The sequence below is a fragment of the Hypomesus nipponensis genome, chromosome 10 (assembly GCF_054491055.1).
Source record: "Hypomesus nipponensis isolate SF chromosome 10, ASM5449105v1, whole genome shotgun sequence".
NCBI lineage: Eukaryota > Metazoa > Chordata > Actinopteri > Osmeriformes > Osmeridae > Hypomesus > Hypomesus nipponensis.
Genome location: NC_140370.1, coordinates 2,716,237 through 2,739,126, shown reverse-complemented (window position 1 = coordinate 2,739,126; position 22,890 = coordinate 2,716,237). Strand labels below are relative to the sequence as shown.

At 46.8% G+C, this 22,890-nt stretch overlaps 2 protein-coding genes across 4 annotated transcripts in view; one reads left to right on the top strand and one right to left on the bottom strand.

Moving 5' to 3' along the window:
* Window positions 1-4,240, top strand: part of LOC146270820 (A-type potassium channel modulatory protein DPP6-like) — a 30,940-nt gene extending 26,700 nt beyond the window's left edge. Inside the window, exons 17-26 of the mRNA XM_084707232.1 lie at window positions 292-339; window positions 562-660; window positions 751-820; window positions 905-1,099; window positions 1,218-1,272; window positions 1,359-1,458; window positions 1,843-1,901; window positions 2,023-2,095; window positions 2,205-2,278; window positions 2,392-4,240. Coding sequence (XP_084563358.1) covers window positions 292-339; window positions 562-660; window positions 751-820; window positions 905-1,099; window positions 1,218-1,272; window positions 1,359-1,458; window positions 1,843-1,901; window positions 2,023-2,095; window positions 2,205-2,278; window positions 2,392-2,538 — 920 coding nt within the window. The 3' untranslated portion in view covers window positions 2,539-4,240. The remainder of the gene's footprint in view (window positions 1-291; window positions 340-561; window positions 661-750; window positions 821-904; window positions 1,100-1,217; window positions 1,273-1,358; window positions 1,459-1,842; window positions 1,902-2,022; window positions 2,096-2,204; window positions 2,279-2,391) is intronic.
* A 568-nt stretch (window positions 4,241-4,808) lies between these two features.
* The window catches only part of arhgap21b (Rho GTPase activating protein 21b), a 38,365-nt gene continuing 20,283 nt past the window's right edge, over window positions 4,809-22,890 (bottom strand). For all 3 annotated transcript variants that reach the window (XM_084707457.1, XM_084707458.1, XM_084707459.1), the window contains 17 exons: window positions 20,763-22,314; window positions 15,678-15,824; window positions 15,222-15,324; window positions 15,043-15,088; window positions 14,536-14,661; window positions 13,540-13,842; window positions 12,564-12,628; window positions 12,161-12,306; window positions 11,823-11,965; window positions 11,559-11,717; window positions 11,398-11,476; window positions 11,211-11,284; window positions 10,975-11,064; window positions 10,663-10,830; window positions 10,316-10,436; window positions 8,018-8,049; window positions 4,809-7,858 (listed from right to left, as the gene is read on the bottom strand). In XM_084707457.1, coding sequence (XP_084563583.1) covers window positions 6,305-7,858; window positions 8,018-8,049; window positions 10,316-10,436; window positions 10,663-10,830; window positions 10,975-11,064; window positions 11,211-11,284; window positions 11,398-11,476; window positions 11,559-11,717; window positions 11,823-11,965; window positions 12,161-12,306; window positions 12,564-12,628; window positions 13,540-13,842; window positions 14,536-14,661; window positions 15,043-15,088; window positions 15,222-15,324; window positions 15,678-15,824; window positions 20,763-22,314 — 4,908 coding nt within the window. In that variant the 3' untranslated portion in view covers window positions 4,809-6,304. The remainder of the gene's footprint in view (window positions 7,859-8,017; window positions 8,050-10,315; window positions 10,437-10,662; window positions 10,831-10,974; window positions 11,065-11,210; window positions 11,285-11,397; window positions 11,477-11,558; window positions 11,718-11,822; window positions 11,966-12,160; window positions 12,307-12,563; window positions 12,629-13,539; window positions 13,843-14,535; window positions 14,662-15,042; window positions 15,089-15,221; window positions 15,325-15,677; window positions 15,825-20,762; window positions 22,315-22,890) is intronic.

The following is a 22,890-nucleotide window of genomic DNA, read 5'->3' as shown; positions in this document are numbered from 1 at the left end:
CTAGAGGACAATTTGGCAATGGCTTTTTCATTCATTCAATTATTTGAGAGACCAGCGTTGCTAGAGGAATAACAGGATTTTAAGAAATCCACTTATTAGAACAAGACTGAATTTCACTGTAGAGAGATGCAGGAAGATGTTGCCGGTTCACTGACTACATGTCTTAGCAAAATATACTGTACTGGTCTGTCACCCTATGTCAATTGATTTACCTCAGTGCTGAAACACCTGTTTGAAGCTGCTGTGTTTATGTTTCTCCATGGTCCTCGCTCTCCATGTTGCTGTGTCCAGGCCCGGACATACCAAGTGTGGCCATTTACAGCACAGACGACAGAGAGAGTGAGTCTCCGAAAAGAGTAAATCATAACTGAAACCTTGCTCTCGAATTAAATCACCTAAGTGCACATATTCCATTGAGTTTGAATTTACATTCTATTTTATGCGCTGTTGATGTATCATGTACTTGGAAAGGTTATTTTGATGTGTGTAAACTATAGCCACGTTAATGCTAATTTGCTGATTTTAACTTGCTGATGATAATTTGTATTTGTTTCACTTCAGAATTGATTGACTTGGAGAATAATGACATTGTTAATAACACCTACTACAACATGCAGATGCCCAAAGTGGAGTATAAGGAAATTATCATCGATGACTACAGTATGTATCTGCAATGTTCACATTTGGAATTCCTTCTGAAGAACTTATTTATGTCACCAAACTTATTTGGTGTCACTGCCTGTTTCATAGCTCTTACAATGCAGATTCTGAAGCCTGCTGGGTTCACAGAAACAGCCCACTATCCTTTACTGCTACTAGTGTACGTATGACAGTGCACATACACAGACAAGAATGTACATAAAAGGTATTGTATATTGGCATACAACCTGTGGTGTTTTTTCAGGGACGGTACACCAGGGGGACAGATGGTGACGGAGCAGTTTGGTGTGGACTGGGCCACGGTTCTGGTAAGCAGCTACAGCACAGTGGTGGTCCGCTTCGACGGCCACGGCAGTGGCTTCCAGGGGACCAACCTGCTGCATAGGGTCCGCAGGAAGCTAGGGGTGCTGGAGGAGAGAGACCAGATGGAGGCACTTAGGTAACTAGTCACACATTCATACACTCTAACATGAATACACATTCTTTTTATTAGTGGAAGTAAAATATTCTCAATACTGTATCCTAACCAGGTGTTTCCTCCCTTAATTTCAATCTAGACTGATATCTAAAGAAACGTACATCGACAATAGTCGCATCGGTGTTTTTGGACAGGTAAGTTATCATTTACTGTATCCCCGGTCTCTTCAAAGCTTCATGTGACTCCTAATTATCTTGCTAACTGTTGTCTCTATACCTAGGTGTACGGAGGATACTTAGCCACGTTGCTCTTAAGTTCAGAGGACTCGCTGCTGAAATGCGGAGTAGCTGTTTCACCCATAACAGATTTTGAATTATACGGTAAACCTTTTCCGGCTCTGGTTCTCCCTGTGTGAGTAATATAATCAGTGCCGGTCCTAGCACATTTGGCGCCCTAGGCAACATTTACACCAGCACCCCCTACCACCACACCCCCCCGGGAGCGCAAATCGGGGTGCCGTCCCCCCAACCACAACACAGACATATGTCATGGTGCGGTTGGTGCCCTCCCCTTGTAGTGCGGGAGGGTTAATTAATGGTAACTAATGGATGCAGTTTGGAAAATGCCGCCCTAGGCGGCTGCCTATGTCGCCTATTGGAAGGACCGGCCCTGAATATAATAGATAGGATCTGAGAGAGGAGATATTCATCTGATCAAGACCTTTTTGCTTTTGTTGTGTTCTGTTCATCCCTCCTGTCCTCCAGCCTCTGCATTCTCAGAAAGATATCTTGGATCTCCAAAAACAGACGCTCGAGTATACTCGGTAAAGGGCACATGCGTTTTGTTCATTTCGTACCCTGTGTCCTTATTCACTCAAAACAGTGTCCTCAAAAAGAGGCACTGAGTGTGTTTTTCACAGTAGTTCTCTCTTTCCATTCTCTCAGATGGCTAGTTTGACCCACCGTGCTAGTCATCTTATGGACAGACAGTACATGATTGTCCATTCAACAGCTGATGGTAAATTTCTAATGCCTTTATCATTTATATTTGCAACCATTGTAAAAGAACATTTGAACAGCTCTGTATTCACAGACGCCAACAATGTTGACCCCATCTCCATTTGCAGAAAAAGTTCATTTCCAGCACACAGCGAAGTTCATCAATCATTTAATCACGAAGAAGGCCAATTATTCTCTACAGGTTAGCAAGCAGCTCTGTATGCTGTTTAATTTAGATCGATATATACTCAACTTAAATCCTTAAATGATACTAAGGTGGGTACATCCTCAATGTTTCTCCGGGCTTCCCCACAGATCTACCCAGACGAGGGACACTTCCTGCACAGCGACGGGGCGCAGCAGCACCTCAGCCAATCGCTGGTCAACTTTTTTGAGGAGTGTTTCCGACTGCCCGAGCTGCCGATCGAGGAGAGGCAGGTAGAGGATGAAGATGATGGTTAAGCCAGCTGAGACCGTGGCGACATCACTCTGCCCAGCAACTACAGACAGCACAATATGCAACAGATCACGCACACACCTGACTTGCTGTATATGATTTAAGCTGCTCTTAACAGCACAGTACCTGCATGCACCAAGAACCAGCTGCCATCTTCCCCTCTCTTCTTTCTTATCGTCAAGAAGCCTGGACTGAAATGTCTCTTTGCCATATTGTTCACTATAAACAGGCAGCAGAGGTAAACCAAAAGTTTAATCTCCTTTTCTGAACCATTGATTGAAGCAGCAGCAGTGTCCACTACTCCACCGTAATGGAAATGTGGCAGAGAACCATGACATCCACTGGACTCCCATAACCTCAGCTTAGATTCACATCCTTAGGCTTCACAGCCCCCTTATGGACATCCAAGCTCATATGTTAAACATGGGGCAGTTGAAGGACAACGTGAGAGAAGCTAGTTTGTGAGATCATAACTGTAGACTTCCACCTAACCCTTGGGTATCTTCACATTGTACCACCAGAATTGTACCAGCCCCTGCTTCTGATGTTCAGCAGCACGCAGAACATACGTTTCCCCTGATCCCTAATGTTTATTCTTGTTTGTTCGGTATGTCTAAGAGTTTAGTAGCATTGTGGTTTGAATTGAAAACCATTGTGAAATTGTCATTGATTTAAATTGATTGTTGAAATAACATTTAGTGGGTGGTCCATTCTTACCTGACCTTGCATTAAGTTGTATAATGTAATTTTTGTCACTGTGCCTTACTTGGGGTAAATATGTATATGTCAGGGACTCATTTTAGGGAAACATATTGACCATAAAATATTGAATAACTGCTATTTCTCCAGTATGAAAAGGTAAATTGAAGTTATTTCTCCATACAGCTGACAGATCATAAACAAATCCATTCTAAAACATGTTAGCTATAATAATGTGATACTGATGAACTAACATGCCAATCCATACATTCCTGTAATTCCCCTTTCCTGTACAGTACCAGTCAAAACTTGACACATTTTCCCATGTGTCCAAACTCTTGACTGGTACTGTACATACACACACGCAGATACACACGCACATACATACATACAGATACACACAGACACCACACAAATACACAAACACATACACTGGCACACGCTAGCAAAACACAGGTTGGCAAAGTATCACGTTGTTCACATCACGTATAATACCAGTCAAAAGTTTGGACACACCTTCCCATTCCATGTGTCAAAACTTTTGACTGGTACTGTATGTGTATGAAGGGTAACATCGTAATAACAATCACACAGTGACCTTAATGTTATGTATGTTGCAAGTAAATAACAGATCATTGAGGCACATTTAATGTTTATGTTCCAATTTGGCTTGTTAGTGATAGTTTGAATTATTTGCGTCAAGTGTTATATTGTTTGACTGTCCCCATGTCATTTATTTTAATATTGTAAGTGAAAGTTTCTATAGCTGATGTACAGAATGTATACATCTTTCATTGTGAAAGTACTGTTTGTGCAACTTGTACATAAAGCATTTTGAAATTTATAAGCCTGAATAGTTTTTGAATTTATGAAAATGTCCAGTCTACTACCTAAATAGGCACTTTAACTTCACTTAAATAGAACTTAACTGCAGAGTAATACATTTTTTCTGACTGCTGTGCAACAAAGGTGTATAGAACCATAAAGCTATGCTGCACCGCTGTTTTTAGTATGTGCATTGTGGAAGAAATACTTAATGTGTATAATACAAAATGTTGGCCAGAGTTGGTTCCTACTTTGTTTCTATGACTGGTTTCACTTTTCTTGGAAGGCTTTCCAATAGGTGTTGGTTAATATTTGTCTGGCATTTTCTTCCATTAAGTCACAGGGGCATTAGAGAGGATGGGCATTGATGTTGGGTGACCTGGCATGCAGATGGTGTGATAATTTATTCCAAATGTGTTTGATGGTGTTTAGTTCAAGGAGTGTGCAGGCCAGTCAAGTTTCTCCACACTGAACTCTACAAAATATTTCTTTATGAACTTCTCTTTGAGCATGGGGGCAGTATCGCGCCATAAGGGCCTTCCCCAAATGGTTCCCACAAAGTTTGAAGCACAGAATTGTCTAGAATACATGTTATGCTTTAGCAGTCATATTTCCAACAGTAGAACTAAGGGAACAAGCTGACAATTGGCAAAACCTGACAGGCCTGCATGCACTACACAAGACAATATGTATTATTTGTCGCTTTGAAGAGAGGAGTCTGCTAAATGAATGAATGTAATAAGCCAGAAACTGTTTTGCCATTGACACCTTTTAATTCCAGTGTTTTAGGGGCCCCCGGGCCTGCCCCACCCCCCCAAACAGTCCAACTTAATGACATGTGTTCACCTGCAGGGGGCCCTGCTCCAACCCTCCCACTACCCCCACCTCTCCTGGCTCACCGAGAGCGACACCTCACAATACTGTACTTACAAAAATCTGGCAAATTTGATGGAAATGAAGAAGAGAAAAGAAGCTAAAACACATCATTTATATACACATTTAAGTTACTTATTTTACAGACATATTTAAAATTCAAGTTCTGTTAAAATCCCAAAAATGCAAGTTGAACAAAAAGAACGAAAAGTGAGTATAAAACGTGTTAAGACCAGAATGGAATGCCTAGGGAGTGGAAGCTCTGCGTCCGTCTAAACATTACTTGTAGAATGACTGTGCCAGTCAACGATAAAAAAAACCCCGCTATACCCAGTAGCATCTTTGCACATGTCAACAAAGACTTTATGGCACCCTTTAAGTATGAGGCACTTCCTATTGCCAAGAAACATAATTTCTGATTTGATTCGTCTCCGCCCTCTTTTCATTCTTTTGTTTTTCCACATCTGATGCCAGTACAACTGACAAATGCATGAGACCATTAACACATTGACACACAAACAGCATTTTGCATCAGATGTTGTTCACTGCTCTTTTTCTATCACTGTGAAGGGGAAGAGGTTAACCGTAATACCATTGTGTCCAGTGTTTCCTTGTCACATTGTACCATGGGAATGACCCTCCACACAGCAGGTGGTTTTACACGTAGGTCGTACCGTCAGAACACTTCAAGTACACAGACGTACACAGTATGTACACATTTCAAATAGAAACACAAGCAAATAAAGCTTTTAGTCGGTATTACAGCAAGCACACACATTCTTCATTTGGTTACTGAAGGACTCACTGAGACCCATCGTCTTTTACACAAAAATAATTCCTCTGCAATACTAAAACCAGTCCGTTCTCCTCCTCATCTCCTCCTCACCATACAACTCGTTTGTTTACCTTAAAGCCAGTTAGCTGACCTTTTCACAATCTCTACATTGGGTTTACACTTTCTTACACCCAACTTCACAGGTTCGTTCAGTCCGAAGAGAACAAGTTCTCCTCTCATTTCCAGCATGGTTAGGAGGCTGAGAAGCTGGAGAACTTCCCACCCCCATCACAGTCCCAAATGCAAATGTAATGTCATTAAAAGTAATTTCTCTTGAAAAGAGAAAAATATATATTCACAACATCTATGTTTTTGTTCCATGCCTTGAATCTTGAGATATATCAGTACAGTAACCCTTTTATTTCACAAATGCGCACACACACACACACACACACACACAACAACTCAAACCTAACAGACATCTCCCAGGTTCTGTACACAGGCTTACACACCTCACTCACGGATGACTCACACAGACATAAACAAACAAACACACATATACACACACAGTCTTCCTCTCCCTCACACATTCGCTCCCCTCACAGGTACTGGTAGAAGCGAGAGTGTACCACCTGGGCTCCAGACAGTTTGTGTGGGTGGGCAGTGGCAGACAAGCTAAGGTTTTTCCCCTGGGGGGGGTCTCCGTTCAGCAGCCCCGCGGGGGGGTCCAGGGCCGGGGGGTCTCCCTGATGCTCAGCCGAGGCGTCGAGGCTGACCTCAGGGTTGCTGGCGCGGTGGCGCTCTCGAGCGATCCAATCCCGGATGGAGAAGTCCTGGGAGCTGCACTTGGGCTTGAGGCGGTCCACGGCCGACAGCTCGGCTCGCGAGCCCCCCCCGGCTTGCTCCTGCCAGCCGCCCAGCACCGACAGCTGGGCGAAGTCTCTCTGGCCCCCCATGGTGTGTCTGCGCCGGATGTTCTTCTTCTTAGTGCGGCCCTCTGGGGAGCGGCTCCTCTGGGTGCCCACACCGAACATGTCATCCACGGACGTGCGCAGGCGGAACTTGAGGCGGTCTGTGATCTTCAGGCGCCACGCCGGCTCAGCCTTGTCAGACTCGCTGCGGGAGGAGGAGGAGGTGCTGAGGCTGGCGGGGGAGGCGCCTCGGGGGCCCGGGGCGCAGGCAGTCTTATTGCTGCGCCCTCCGTCTACAGAAGACTCGCTCTCGGTCTTGAGACGTGCGTTCGCTGACTTCTTCCTGGAGAGGGTGTCGCATTCTATGAGCCTGTGGGAGGGCAGGGGGCGGGGCGACTCCGGGATGTCCGGTTGGCCGATCTCCACCGCGTGCCCCGCCTCCTTGCCGCCGGCGAACGCTGACAGCTCGTTCTCACTGTCCGTCTCCATGGCTCGGCCCTCGCTGAACAGCTCGCTGCGCTCGTCGTCGGCGTCGTCGCCTCCCCGGCTCTCGGCCACCGAGCGCACCTCCAGGCTGAGCGCGTTCAGCTCCGCCCCGGTCAGGAAGGTCATGGAGGAGGTGGTGGAGTAATCGGAGGTGATGGAGCAGACCTCCGCCCCTGGCGCGCTGGCCCCGGCCTCCGGCCCCCCTCGGCCTTGCCGAGGCCTGGCAGCCGAGGCCTGGGAGCTAGTGCTGTTCATGGTGCCCAGGTCCGACACGCCGTCCTCGTAGGCTGAAGGGGGGTCGGACAGCGAGGACTGGTGGACTGTCTGCATGCGGTAGCTTAAGCTGGGGGAGTGGGAGGGGGAGCGTGTGCGGAGGATAGGGGAGGGGGAGGAGAGGTGTTTGGGGGAGGGTGAAGGCGAGGACTGGGAGATGCTGGAGCGAGACTCTTTCCGGTTCCCCGTTTTGCCGTCAACCTTGTCCGCCAAAGAGCAGTGCGTGTCCCTCCTCCTCCCGTCCTCGGCCATCCTCTCCTCTTCCACCCCCTCGCCGCCCAGACCCCAGGGAGCCTGGGTCGGGGGAGTGGCCAGGACCTGGCCCTGCTCAGGGAGCTCTTTCTTGGGGAAGACAGAGTCTAGGTCGTCGTCAGAGCTGCTGGGCTGGGCTTTATCCTTGGGCTTCTTACGCTTGCGGCTGACAAAGAACGAGGAGCGCAGCATCTCTCTGCTACACTGGTCCCTCCCAGACCCCCATAGGCCCTGTAAGAACACAGCACCAGCAGGTGAGCAAACACACACCCGCACACACACCAAACACTAACAGGTTGGTAGTCATGTGCCACAGCCACATTAAGGCAACAAGGCTCCTTAATCAACCAACAGAATGTCAACTGACAGATACAAGGTAGTCCAACTTACCTTTGATTTGGACGAGTCACTACATGCGGAATCTGGAGGGAGAGGAGAGAGCTGTTAGTGACGTTCTACCACGCGGCTGCCCGCCCAAGACAGTGACTGAGAGAAAAGGATGGAGAGACACTGGAAAAATGGAGGGAAATGGAGGAAAGGAGAGAAAACAACTGAGGCTAGCCCGGCGAAGCAAGCAGATGGAACTAACAAATGGAGTCATCGACGGCTCAGAGATATGAAGGAGACAAAAAAGGGGGGTCACCTTTGATGAGACAGGTAGAAGATGGAAATACACAGATGGAGAGAGACAGAGAGAGGAGGAAGTGACCCCCGGCAGTGTGCACTCAAGACAGGAAGCTTCTCATGCTCGTGTGCCCACAGTGACAACAGCACATGACGCCAAGTCACAAACACATTATACACACAGCCACCAGCAGGGGCATTCTTTCCCCACTCGGTCACACTATCAGAGGGGGCGTGGGGTGTTACAACAACAACAACATCAACGGACGGTGTGGGTCTGGGCGGATCACATCTGTCCCCTGTGTCCCACTGTGTCCAATCTAAGCAGGCTAGTAGCAGTGGCATGGATTGCCTGAAATCCCTTGAAAAACACAATGCACCGTCTACCGTGCGGGCAAATCTTAACTGACAACTGAAAATACATCAACGGAAAACACACACAGAAAAACGATATGTCCTGCCTGTCCTTTTCCCTGCTACATCATTAACATAAATTCTTCCCTCGTAAGTGTAAAAAATATATAGTTGTGTGTGCCTTTTTGTCAGGTTAATATCCGGAAGTGTAGAAGTGAGTTGTGTGTACTTGATTGCGGGTGTGTACTGATGACGAGTGTGGTCTGTTGAGCTAGGTGGTAGAGAGGGAGCGGGCCAGTGTTTGCCGACGCAAATCTGACCCTCAATTAAACATCAAAGGCGGGATACCCAAACACTGAGCTCAGCGTTGTGTGTCGTGGGTGTATGTGGGAGGTGGGAGACGAGCCAGTTCAGCCACCCCCCCCCCCCCCCTCAGACATCATGAATGGGTATGCCACATGAGCGGTGGGGTTGGGGAGGGGGTGAACCTGTGTGTGTGTGGGGGGAGGGGGGGTGTTGACCGTACCATGCTACTTGTCCTCACGATCAGCTTTAGGGACAACAAGAGACAGCAGAGGGGGGCTGTGAGAGACAGGTTCAGCACGGCCGTGTATCCCCTCGGCCCGAGGGTCATGTCATTTTGCTCATTTACTTTTAGATATGAGACGTGCACACACCACAGTAATAAATGACAAAAAAAACATCAACTTCTCTTTCTTTCTTTTTTTTCTTTTTTTCTCTCCTTTTTTTGGGTTCTCTCTTTCTCTTTCTCTCTCTCCACCCCAATTTACAAGAGCTGCGGGTTTCTGCAGACTACGCAGCTACACTTGGGACAACACTCGTCCTTCTTCCTACAGTCCCAGCTGTCCATCACTGACATTACTGAGTCCATCAGTGACATCACCGAGTGATAGACGCCGCCCACTTGGCCTGTGTCAAGATGGGGTCATGTGTGAGTGCTGGACAGGGACAGGGGAGAGAAACAACACACTACACACAAGAGGGCAGAGGTCAGAAGGGTTAAAACGTCCACTGGTTTCTTTTGGTTTGGTCAGGTTTTTCATTTGCTAAGTTTTTTTGTAAGGGGGGGGGGGGGGGGTTGAGGAGGGGAGGGGAAAGAACATGCTGGGTTTCTGTGAGAAGAGGAGGAGGGGAAGAAAAGAACTGAAAGAATAGGAGTTGTCATCTCAACAGAAGGAAAGCACAGGGAGAAAGATGACATGAGCAAGGTGAAACGGAAAAAATAACTCAAAGCAAAAGGAGAGAAGTGGGGGGAAACTATAGAACTTGGAGGCAATTAATTGTCTTTGGGCCAAAAGAAAAGTAACAGAAAAAAAACTAACAAACAGAAGGCTTAACATATGCAATCTATTTTCAGCAATTTTCCAACAGGATAATCCACAAACACAGGATACGTCATTGAAAAATCACTAAAATAGCTTGCTTTCACAGAAGCACAAAGACTATTTGGCGTACTTCCTAAACCATACTAAGAATTACATACGACTTTGACGATCTGATGGAAAACAAACAGGATGCTTCTTACTTACTTAAGGACTAACATACACACACACAGTAAAAAATCTTAACACACACTTAAATAACAGCTATTGGTGGATGTTGAAGTGACTGCCTGAGACTCACTGACCTCGGTGTGTTTGTCTAGGTAAAGAGAGAACAGGAAGAGCCGTGAGGCGGAGGGTGCGTTACCTGAGACTTCCCCTGGAGAGGTGCTGCTGGTGGCAGCGGTGGTGCGGCCAATGTTGGAGAGCAGGTGGTCAATGTTGGGTACAGGCTGAGACTGTACGGTGCTGTCCTGCTCGGCTGAGGTCTGGAAAGGTAGAGTGTGTGTGTTGGGGGGGGGGGGGGGGGGAGGGTAGAAAAGGTGAAAGAATAGGAGTAAAAAAAAAAAAAAAAAGGAGAGCGGGGAAGGGGTGGTGGAGGAATAAGGAGCAGAAGTTAAAGATGTACTACAATTCCCTTGAAGCATTCAGACATGTACAGAACACGCTATCCTAGAACCCTAGTGTCGAGCTCAGCACGGGGCGTCCACATACAACGGGGTCCTCGTCGCCCTCCTCTGTGAAGAACCAGTCGTACTGCTGGATGAGGTTCTCCACTATCTTGCACTGGTCTGGCATGTGGTTCACCATGTTGGTCATGTTGTCCTCCGACGTCCGGACCAGAGTGGGACCAAAGACAATGGCCAGGTTACGGGGCTCCATCTGTGTGAAGGGTGGGTGTTTACTTATTGGAAATAATTGAGTGCTTAATATTACTTTGATTACCACTTATATTTTATGAATAAACTAACTATAATTATTAAGCATGCACTAGGATCCTGGAAGTTGCAGTGTTCTCACACATACTTTGTTCTTTTCACAGTTTTCAGAAACCTTCTTGAGATGACCAGAGAGGAATTTAAGAGTTTCATAGTGATGGTCAGGCAATTCATGGATCTGAGAAGACAGATGGTATTATACAGTTAAACCTTCAATGCCCTTTGACTTTAACAGTGTGAGTAGGCCTGAAGACAGCCTGACAGTGTTTCTAGCATATTTTTCCAAATTCCATCCAAATCATCAGCTGCTAGTGGTGAACTCACAAGCCTCTTGAGGACTTTCAACCGCTCCACTGGGTCCTCTGTTCGATTGGCATCAATAAAACATGCATATTTTTCTGAAAATTGAAGAGATAAAAGATGTGTAAATATAAAGAGTAAGAACAAAGAGATAACAATGTGTAGCCAAATTGGCCATCATTTTCAGTATGCATTGTATTAGGAACCTCACCATTTGTAAAAAGAGGTTCTGGAAGTTTCCGGAAAAAGGATTTCAGTAAACTGCTAATTACGTTAAGGTCCCGCCATTTCTGAGGAGGGAAGAAAAGCATTTGATAGGAAAGACTCAACACACATTTGTTTGTGTGTGCGCGCATGCATGCATATACTCACGTCCTCTTGGATATCGATGTCCGTCATGCCTTTGCTGTTGAGCTCTTCCTGCATGCTGGAGATGGCTGCGTTGTTGCCTGGTACTCTGTAGATGCCTGTGTACTCCAGCCCTCTCTCCTCCACCAGCCCACAGCACACCTCCACGATCAGAGGAACAAACTGCACAACACACATGACTGGCTTGAGTACACCCCACCACACACCCCTAAATCTCTTTTTGTCTGACGCACACACACAGACACTCGCACACACAGCAGAACTCACCCTGTTGTTCTGGCCAGGTGGGCAGTCGTCCAGGCGTACCCCAAAAGTGACCCCTGGAGAGGGTTTCTTCTCAAAGGGCTTCCTCATGATGCCTGGGATGCCCCGCCTCCAGGTGGCTTTGTCCCGAGGTGGGCTGGAGTCGTCTGACAGACACACACACTCCTTATTCAACCATAATAAACGTAAGCATTCAATTGATAAGGATACGTGACCTAACCTCTCGTAATTCCATTCAATTTTTGCTGTCAAAACATACATTCTCTCCATCTCTCCCTGCAGCCGTCTCCCCATGTGGACCTCTACAGTGAGTCCAGTCCTGTGGGTTGTGATGGCCTTACCTCGGAGTGCCCTCCTGTCCTCTCCTGCTTTAGGGGAGTGGGGGCTCTGGCTCTTGGCCTCTCCCTTGCCACCCAGGAAGGCCTGTTTGATACTGAGAGACTGCCGGGAGGTTTTGGGGGAGGGCTCTGTCCTGCTGCTTGGAGCGCTGGTGTCAAACACACACACACAAAAACATATTCAATGACTTTTAGGGGCGTGCGTCTGGACAGTTCTGAAGAGCAGAAATGTAAACAATACACCAACTCTACATATGGCCCAAACAACAAAAATACACGTGCGTGGTGAGGATTTTGCAGGTGACAGGTGGCTAAAAGCAGTAGGTCGAACGTGGCTGTTTGCAAGTGGGGTGCAGTACTGTGTTTCAACCCCCTGAGGGGCGCTGTGGAGCCACTGAGCTCATACCTCATCATGGTGTTGTACTCTTTGATCTTCCTGCTGATCAGGTCCTGACTGGTGATGGCAGCATTCTAGAACCAACACATAGAACGACATATAGCATTGGCAAACGAGATAGGGACATACGTAGCATCGGCCCACAGACAATTGAAACAGTGTTGAAAGGACATGTTGATATGACACTGTATCTGTTAGATAATCTTTCTTATCAAAAAGACAATATTTGTGTTCGGTGATTTCAAAAGGGGGAACGGGGGGATTTTGCAATTAGCCGCTCCAAAGCTCCCGGAATGCTGTGGTGAGGCATCCTGGTGGTCATGGGTTCAGTCCCACCAGACAGAGCCTCTTTGGAAACTGGAGACCACAAACCGAGCCCTGGGGCCTAACTGCAAAAGGACAAGCACCGAACAAACAAGGCCACTGTTCAACCCCCCCATTCAAAGAAGACCAGCAGTGATGTGTGAGGAGAGATGGGGAGAGACGCTGAGAATATCCCTCCACAGTCAACAAGCAAGGACAGAAGCCATGTTTTTGGGGGTGGGGATGGCTTGTATATAACTTAGTTTTTGCAGGGCATCAAACTATTGGAGATATGTTTCAATGTTGTAACAAAACATAACGCTTAAAAATGTGGTTGAGGCAAACATTGAAGGCAACTTGTCACTTTCTCTCTGGTGGTGTCGGTGGAAAAGACAGTGAGGCATTTCAAACAACTGTTCCAGCCATCTGGGTTGGGCCTGGTCGTTTGCACAACTCTTTGTGTCGAATACCAAGCATGTGAGGCACAGGGCTTTCAATAAACCTTATGAGCTTCGATCAAATTCCAGAGGTAGTTAGCCACGAGCAGACACATCTGAATACTGAAAAAAGCTGGATGCACTCGATTTGGTTTGCCTCTTGCAACGAGTGGACTGTTATCGTTTAAAGATAGTTCAATCAAATGGTGCAAGCGAATACATTGCAGAACCCTGACAGACCCCACCTCCTCATCGACGTTACTGTTCTCTTGGATGAGCCGGATCCACGACAGCATGTCATCCCGTCCCTCAGCCTGGAACAGGTACTCGCAGTCCGACGTGGTCAGACGCAGCACGTTCTTGCGCTTCGTATCGCTGTAGGAGATATCAATCAGGCAGGCCTTGATGCTGATTGGCTGGGGCTCCTCATCAGACTGGGTGGAGGAGAGGTGGGACAGTCCCTCCTTCTTGTCCTTGTAGAGGGTGAGAGCGTGGCCTCGCAGCACCGCATACATCTGCTTCCAGGACTTCATCCCCCCACCCACTCGCTGAGGAGATACAGACAGATACAGCTCATGCGTGCAGTGTAGAGAAAAAGAGAGAGACAAGATGTGTGTGTGCGCGTTAGGGCTGGGCGGTATGACGGTATATACCGTGCAACGGTAGAAATGTGTCCACCGGGAAAGATTTGGCTATACCGTTTCAACCGCGGTATACTTTTAAAATTATTTTTAAATTATTTTTTTAATTTCATACATTCTTATTAAGCATAAGCATATATTCATATAACAAATGTGTACTCTTATTTTGAAAACAAATTCACACAGCAGTTGGATGTTGTTGTTGCCCTGCAGCAGAGAAGACGATAACTGCAGCAGGTAGGTTGGGCAAAAAGGGCTCGCATCCTAAGTCTTTACAAATTTGTGATATTTTTGTATTACATGTGTCAATTTAATGTCTGGTTGTTGTATTGTAAATAAGCCATCATATAAATCACATTCTTAAGGTATTTAGAATTGTAGTTTAACTTTTATTTAATTTGCTATTTTCGTTTGACCTTGAAGCACAGTTGCTCAGTTGTTTTTGTTTGTAATAAATAATCGAGTGCGATGATGAAGTACGGTATGGTTATTTTGTACCATTTCTTAATTGAATTTACAGAACAATTACTATACCGTGATATATTCCGTAACCGTGATAAAAGATTTTGGCCATATCGCCCACCTCTAGTGTGCGTGTACCTTATTCTTATCGGTGTTGAGCTGACGGAAGTTGAGCCAACCCTCTTTTGTAGAGTCGCTGAAGATGTCGGAGGACGAGTCCCTCCTGGAACAGGAGTCATCTGAAGACTTGTGTCCATCCAGAGCCTGGGCTTGCACAAAGACATAGCAACACCAGCTGGAGTACAAGGTGTGCAGATATGACCAAACGCTAATCCTATGGTAAATGCTTATATCTTGAGGGCATCAATGCTTAGCTGCTTAATGCACTACAACAATACTTGCTTAGAGCTGAGAAAAACATCAAGACGGAAGCCTAGTGCTGCTAGGAAACCATATGACACGGCTTGTCAATGGACTTTTGAATGTAAAAAAATCTGTTCACAAACAACAAGAAGCACGTGCATAGGTGCCACAGTGGAAATACATCGTTCTTCGTGGGATTTTATTAGGAACCAGTTCTCCTTTTTCAAAAACTGTTTCCTGGCAGTTTAACTGTTGGAGATGTTGTGAAAATGAAGTGCTCACTTTTCTGAGTCCTCGCAAGCTGGGCATGTGCTTACTAGACGACCGTCTGCAGGAGGAGGAAAATAAGGCAAAGCGAGAAAAGGTTTAAGGTTAGATCAGATTAAATAAGACAAAGTGATGAAAAAAGGCATAGCTGATGGTTGTTAACGACACGAGGCCCTCTCCAGACAAAATCTCACCCTCTGCCCTCTTCTCTGTAGTTGTCCAGACCCTCGTCGTAGGATTTGGAGCGCTCTGTTTTGTTACCATTTTCTGACTCCAAGATAGCATTTCGGAGGGACTCTAACAATGAAGAGAAATTAAATGTTAAAGAAACTGTTAAAGTCTGTGTTTATAATTACAGGTAGGCTCAAATCTCCATAACTAAGTATTTTATCTGATGATGAAGAGATTTGTGAAAATATATGATTACCTGGAAGGTAAGGGATTATTTCAAGGTTATTATTTGTCAGATTTAGTCTAGGGTGGGTCAGCACAGCTGGGAAACAGACCTCTCTCTCTTTCCTGTACTTACAACAACATGGTCAATGTCATGATTTCTTCCCTGAGAGAGCTATGTGGCAGTGAGCATGCACATATGACAGGACCATCATAAATCCCAATACAGACAGACACCTGCCTGACAAAGCACTTACCTTGGTCATGTGACAGCTGCCGGCGAATGAGGGGGCACGGGGAGATGGGGCTGGGCGGAACTGTAGTGATTGCTGGACCAGCAGATATGACAGCAGAGGCTTGAATGGTTGTGGCCTCGTGGTCAACACTAGGGCTAGCAGGCTCGTCTAAAAAGGAACAGCACACACCAGTTACATTCCAATCAAAACATGTTATACTGCTATGGTAGAGGGTGTTGTCCCTATTTAATATACAAAGGATGTTTAATTGTCAAAAGATGTTTTAAACTTCCATCAAGTCGATTTTCCACATCATCATCCTCACCACCTTATCTTACTTTGGATTACCTTGGTACGATAAAAGTAGGACTCGAAAGCTTATTCAGCTAAGTTATTTCAGTTTTGCATCCTCAGCAAGTACCCCTCTGCAGAATTTAGGAGAAGGGAGAAGAAAACGAAAGAAACACACTGTAAATATAACCTGCTACTAAAGGACTCTGGTGAGACTACCAACAGAACCAGGCCACATCACTTTCTCTTCACTCCCTCTGTTTGGAAACCATCCCGTTAGTTCTTCTCCTCAAAATCCCCACCAAGTTCTGGGATCTGAGACAGGCCGGAACAGCTCAGAGTACAGAGTTGCTCTCCGCAGTCGAGCCAGGGGCTTTCAGAGCTAAATTTAAAAGCCACTGTCCCAGTTTCTAGTTCGAGCTCGACCGCCGTCGTCCGCCAAGGGCCAAGAGAAGGTGGCAGTGTGCTTGTAGCGCCAGGGCATCCAATGTTGTTCTACAGTTCCTAAACCTCCACCCTTTTCTGGGGCATCAGTCTTCAGCAACTCTCATATCCTTGTTCAACATATACAAGCAAACAGACCCATTTAGATCTATTCACCCCACTTAAAAGCAGCCCTCAAACTCTCGAACGAGTTGCCCTACATGTTAGTCTGGGCCCTACATTGCATGTTTTTAAATCCTGTTTAAATCATTTGTATTCTTTGGCTTTCAACACAGTATGACAGCTGCCTTTGTCTTTTCTGTTTGTTAAACTTGTTTTGAGTATGTACTGTGTTGTTTGATGGCTTTTGCTACTCTAATTGTACAGCAATTTGGTCAACGGTTGTTGCTTTTTAATGTGCTATATAAAATAAACTTCACTTGACAAAGAACATACCAAAAACCTGGCCTCCACCAAATGAATTACTATGTGTCTATACAGAATGGCAACAGTCTGAAATAGATCTACAGGTCTCTTCTTATGCACCATTGCCAATTTCCCATACCCCTCCACCAACATCCACGGTGTATCCTCAACCAACCCCTTCCCAGTTCCTTTAGCTGCAAGTGGCGGCAATCACACTCCTGGCAGGCCTGGCCCCAGGCCCATCCACTATAACAGCAACCTAAGTTGCGTTTTCTCCACAGCAATGTACCCTGAGAACTCACCGCGTTTCCACCACAGAAACCTGGATCTACATTGGATTCTGGGGCAGGGCTTGCAGAGCTGAACATTTCTGATTGGTCTAGTACTCACAGCCGCATTTGAGTGTTTCAACCAACAACAACTAAATATTCTGCAGCACACATCAACATGGAGAATAGAAGGACAAGCCAAATACGAATTCCAGGCCATATTAAGCATTTATGCTGATGACAAAATTCTAGAATCAGCAACTTGCACTGACAAAGTATATGATTAAATCAATATTTCATTGTAAAGCATGTTAAGGGAGAAAAATAGTGCCGCGAGAGGCCTATAAAATTAAAGCAAGATTAGAAGAAAAAAGAAAAGAAAAAGAAAATATAAGTCGCAATAACAGAAGTCGCTGTTAAATGTTATGACAATGCAATCCGCACCGCAGCGGCTAATCTACCGCACTCGGATGGATTTGGATTGGGTAACTGTAACACAAGTTGAATTTTCCAACTTTTGCAGTGCTTTGCCACGAAAGAGCAACTTTAGCGTTCAACAGTCACCTACTAATATTTCCACCTTTGGCTAGCACAATTCAATGACACAATTTACACAGTAGGCTACTGTTTGTTGGTCGATGTTGGATAACTTGAAACCAAACCATTTCCAAACGACAGAAGAGGCCCCCTTTTTATACCAATTCTTCGTCCGGCAAAACAACCACACCTGCGTTATTTTCAGACATCATTAACGCTTGCTTACACATGCCAACAAAAGCAGTTCACTCCAATGAATGTTTCCTTCCTCTGGAGTTGCGCTAGCTTGTTTGTTGACTTTCATTGGTTGGCAAAATGCGTGCAGCGTCCATGCTCAACTGTTTTTTTAGTAAAAGATACAAATTTGAACTAGCCCACTAGGCTGTATCACTTGACTTATATTTTATACCAAACAGAAACACTTCACTTAATACATTTATTAATATATCGTGATATCCATGATATGGCAAAATCCATATCACGGCACAACGCCATACCGGTATTCACGTTCATACCGGTATAACACCCAGCCCTACACCCAGCCCTATCCAGGCGATTCTGGAGCCCATTGGATGCAGTCTGGCCTCACATGACAAGGAGGAACATATCCAGAGCATATCCATTCAAATGGACCTTTGATGTGGGACCAGAGGGACTCTCAATCAGAGTACTGTTGTAACCCAGAGCAGGGCAACAGGCCCAGAATGGAGCTGCTGCCACATTGTAACTGTCACTGCCTGCTTTGTTTGCAGCTGGCTTGTACTGGCCTGGCATAGCCTGGTTGTCCATGCAAGGGCAAAGGCTATGCTCTCTGTGATAACACCTGAAAACAGGCCTGAAAATAAACTCCCCCCCCCAAAAAAAAAAAAAAAAGTAGTCCGGTAGACCTGTAAAGCAGTCTTTGACATGCAAAATGAAAAGAAAATCTGTTTAGATTATTAGAAAATAAACTGATAAGAAAATAGCTCAGTGCTACTTTTTCTGCTAATGTTGTTTAGACACCAGTGCTTGGTTGGTGACTAATAATGCACCATCTTGGGAAATTCTTAAAAAGAAAATCTTACCCGTTCACCATTAAAAGAGGAGATTATGAACTTTATACTTTTTACTGCAACACTTACTGACCTAATGCTGGATGGACAGCATTAGCGTTTTTGACTCTAAACCTAGGGCCCATTATCCATTTACATTTAGGCATTTAGCAGACGCTCTTATCCAGAGCAACTTACAGTAAGTACAGGTACATTCCCCCCGAGGCAAGTAGGGTGAAGTTCCTTTCCCAAGGACACACCATCATTTTGCTGCTAGGAATCGAACCGGCAACCTTCAGATTACTAGCCCGATTCCCTAACCGCTCAACCACCTGACTGTCCTCTGACATCCCTCTCACAAATGCGCTAAGCAGTGAAGCCTCATTCTCAAATGGGCCAGGCCAAAATGAGCTGGTTTCCCATGGGCCCATCCTAAAAAATCTCCCAGCCTAGTCACTGCCTGAGCGGTGACCCAGATCCACCACTCAAACACCTGAAGAGGGCACAAAGTTCCTTTCTGTCGTCCCCAAAAATGTTTTAAGTAGATCAGCCTTAAAGAAATACAACCACTTTTTCAAGCCAAGGATCTTAAGAATAAGAAATGTGGGACTCATTGGACTATTTTTTTGAGAGTGCAAACTGTGTTGTCTAAACTAGGCTACAATACAGTCATCTTGGTAGGCTGAATAGTTAGTCCTGAATGCTGGTACTGGACTCCTAAAAGAGTAATGAAAATATCCAGTAGGAAATATGCCAAATATATATATTCATTATTAGCACATTAAATAGCCTTGTGACCTTTAAAAGGTGTTTCAATGTTTAAGAATACATTTGTATTATGCAAAAGTTTGGTTTTGCCTCTGCTGTAATGACAATGCGCAAAATAGATTCAATGAAATCAAATACAATTTATTTATATAGCCCTTTATACGCGCAAGCATGTCACAGAGAGCTTCACATACACCCATTGAACTGCCCCTCAACCAACCTAAACCCTCAAGGAAGACAAGGAAAAACTCACTAGAGGAGGAAAAAAATGAAATGAAATGGAATGAAAGTTTGGTCATGTGACAAAGCTCCATCGCAAAAGCCCTGAGCTTTGGTTAGACTACATATATTAACAACACTCCGAATGTTAAATGTCATAAAAAAAAAAAAGAATACAACAACAAACAAACAAAGCAATGGTGCAAAGACACCATAGTTTTGGAATTTTGAGACCCAATTGCTTCTTCATTCAGCCTACTCTCAGGCTTGGATTGCAAAGTTGCATACATTTTCAATAGGCTTATGTCTTCAATTAACGAAGGCATAGTCATTTATTTTATATTATTGTTGTGGCCTACAGCTGCACTAAGTTTGTTAGTGCCGACTACTTTTAATTAAATTAATTTATTGTATTTTCATCATAGCGATTGTGTTTTATTACTGTTTAGTTGCAGATCTGCAGATGAGAAGACCAGAGTGAAGGGGCTGGGACGCATAGAGAGCAAGCCATACTGGTGGCAAATCATTATTCCATTATTTCATGTCGAAATGCTATCTAAACAACTTAAATGGCGGCACTGCACTCCGTTGGATTATAAAGAGGACACATGCAGAATATGAACTTTGCAGAGTGCCTGGTTCTTGAGCTGATTGTGGGAAACTAAACCCATTCTAATTTGTACACACACACACACACACACACACACACACAGATTCCTGTCATTTTTAGATAGCGCAAAACCAAGGAAACGTGCTTGGTGGTTTAAACCTTTGCTGACGCACACTCACACACATACCCACAAGTACGCACCCTTTAAATCAAAGACAGTCAGTAAGGTTGCCTTTCATGCTCCCACCAAAAGCACCATAATGTAAATCGAGTCAAGGAGATTGAACTGGCTGTAAATATCCCACCCTGCTTCTTGACTATCACAATAACATTTAAGAGTTTCACTCAGGAAATCTACTGCATCTCTCCTCCTGGCCCTGACTCTTGAGTCTGTACAGATGACTGCTGCTATCTAGCTAGCAGTTTTATAACTGGCCCTAGCCTCCCCCCTCTAAGCCTGCTGAGCAGTTGCCATGGCGACCCTGTGTGTGCGCGCGCACGCTTTGCAGGGGGGTGGGGGCCCTTTCCTTACCGATGAAGGGAATGGCATCCAGAGATTCATCCAGGTTGCTGGAGCAGGAGGTCTGTCGCTGCTCGTCCAGGCGCCTCATCTGCATCTCCCGCCGTGCGTCGTTGGGCAGCCAGCAGACTGCATCCGCCACGGCGGGCTCTGCCCCTTCCTCGTTGACAGCCAGGATGTAGGAAGGGTGGCGGAGGGGGTGGCCGCTCTTCCCCGGATGTGGTTTCTGCCTGAGGACAACCCCCCCGGCCTCGATTGGACTCCGCCCATTCACCTGGCTCTGGGGCTCTTGGTGGTGGATCTTGAGAATACCAGGCCGCTGCTGTTTTTTACTGGAAGCAGAGCAGGAGGACGACCGGAGGCCCACCTCCCTTCCGGCCCCATCCCCTCCTCCAGGCTGCATGCTTTCTGCCCGCCCTCTGCTCTGGGCCTGCTGGCCTGCCTGGCTCCCACTGGTACCTTTCCCTCCAGCTCTTTGGTCATTAGGTGAGGGCTCGTTGCTGATGCTCTTCCCTAGATGAGAGGGCCTGTCCGCAGGCATGGGCGAGGCATGGGAATGGAGCTGCTCTGGTCCTTTCATGTACAGCATCGAGTTGGGGGCGGCCCGGACGCTGCCACCGTACACAGGCCTGTGGATGGGTGGCTGGCTGGGGAGGGACTGTCTGGCGGGCCGGCTGCCCTGCTCCGCCCGGCTGTACCCCCTCCAGTCTGCAGGCCGGGCCATGTCGGCTGGGTCTGCATAGTCCGTGGAGCGCGCACGGGCCTTTAGTACCAGGGCGTCCTGGGACACGCTTCGCGGCGGCCAGTTCCTGGGCGGGGCGCTCCTCTCTGCCATGCTCATGCGGTCCTGGGAGGCGCTGCGCATGGGAAGGTGGAAGGGGGGCGGGGGGCCGTGGTAGGCCCGGTCGTGGGAGGTGCTTCTGCGGCGAAGAGCCGCCCTAGGGTGCCCACCCCAACCCCCGCGGGGGATGTGGTGGCCGGCATTGAAGGTGTTGTGGCTTGAGGCTCGCATGCTATCCAGCCTCTCCTGGATGGTCCAGCTGCCGTGAGAGTGGATGCCCTTGTTGTCTATGTACTCCCGGTACGTCTGGTATGTACGCCAGTCGATGTTCTGGTGGCTGGGTGGGTAGTGGGGTGGTGGGGGGCCGTAGGGGACCATCCCTGGGGGGTACACGTCCATTTTTCTGGGCATCAGGGGGTACTGGGACACTGAGCCGGGCCTCCCCCTGAGATAAACCGGGTCCAGGTAGTCCACTCGATGAGTCGGGGGAAGACCCACGTGAACACCATGCACCGTGTCTGGTGGGACCACCACCGTTCGCACGCTCTCGTTCCTTATGCACGCCGCTGTCTGCCGCTGGGGAGATGGGGAAGGGGGAACGGGGATCTCCTTGCGGTAGCCAAGGTCAGGGGGTGCCCCAGCCCGGGACACGTCTGTCGCCTGGGCCATCCCCGGGGGCTTACAGTCTACTCTGGGGTAGCATACGGGGGGCGGCTCTGGGATGTGACGGGCGTTTCCGCTGTAGGCGCCGTGACTGCGCAGGTAGGCATCTTGGGAGTAGGCCTGAGGGACACCGAGAGAGAAAACGAGGGTCAAATACCGTACTGGCCGTGTTTACAAATAATGTCATATTCTACACTGCCGTGCAAACTCTGGTCAAAGAAATGTGTGTGCGTGTGTAAGAGTTTCTGCGTGGGCAAATATTGTTGCAGTTGGAGAGAGTGGAGGCGGTTAGCAGGTCAGGAGGGCTGTGGTGTTCATCTGCTCTACATAGAGAGCTCTGTAGGCTAGCTCCCATGCCTTCATGGACACCATGTACGCATACACACCCACGTAGCGCTAAATACACACATTCTCACGTACTTTTTCTACTTGTGTTTGTGCGTACCATCTGTGCATCTAGTGCTGAATACAACTGTACGTTACACTAACTGTACTGCAATAAGAAAAATGTATCAAATGGTCAGACCTCCTGAAAAGTAAACAATCTAAAATACCAGAGACTGACGGACATGACACAAGTTGCAGGTCACGGAGACATTTGACCGACACGCTGGACAGGACAACAGAAATACCGATGAAACAGACACAAAAGACAAGACCCTGAGATAAACCCCATCATTTAGGACCCAGGAGACC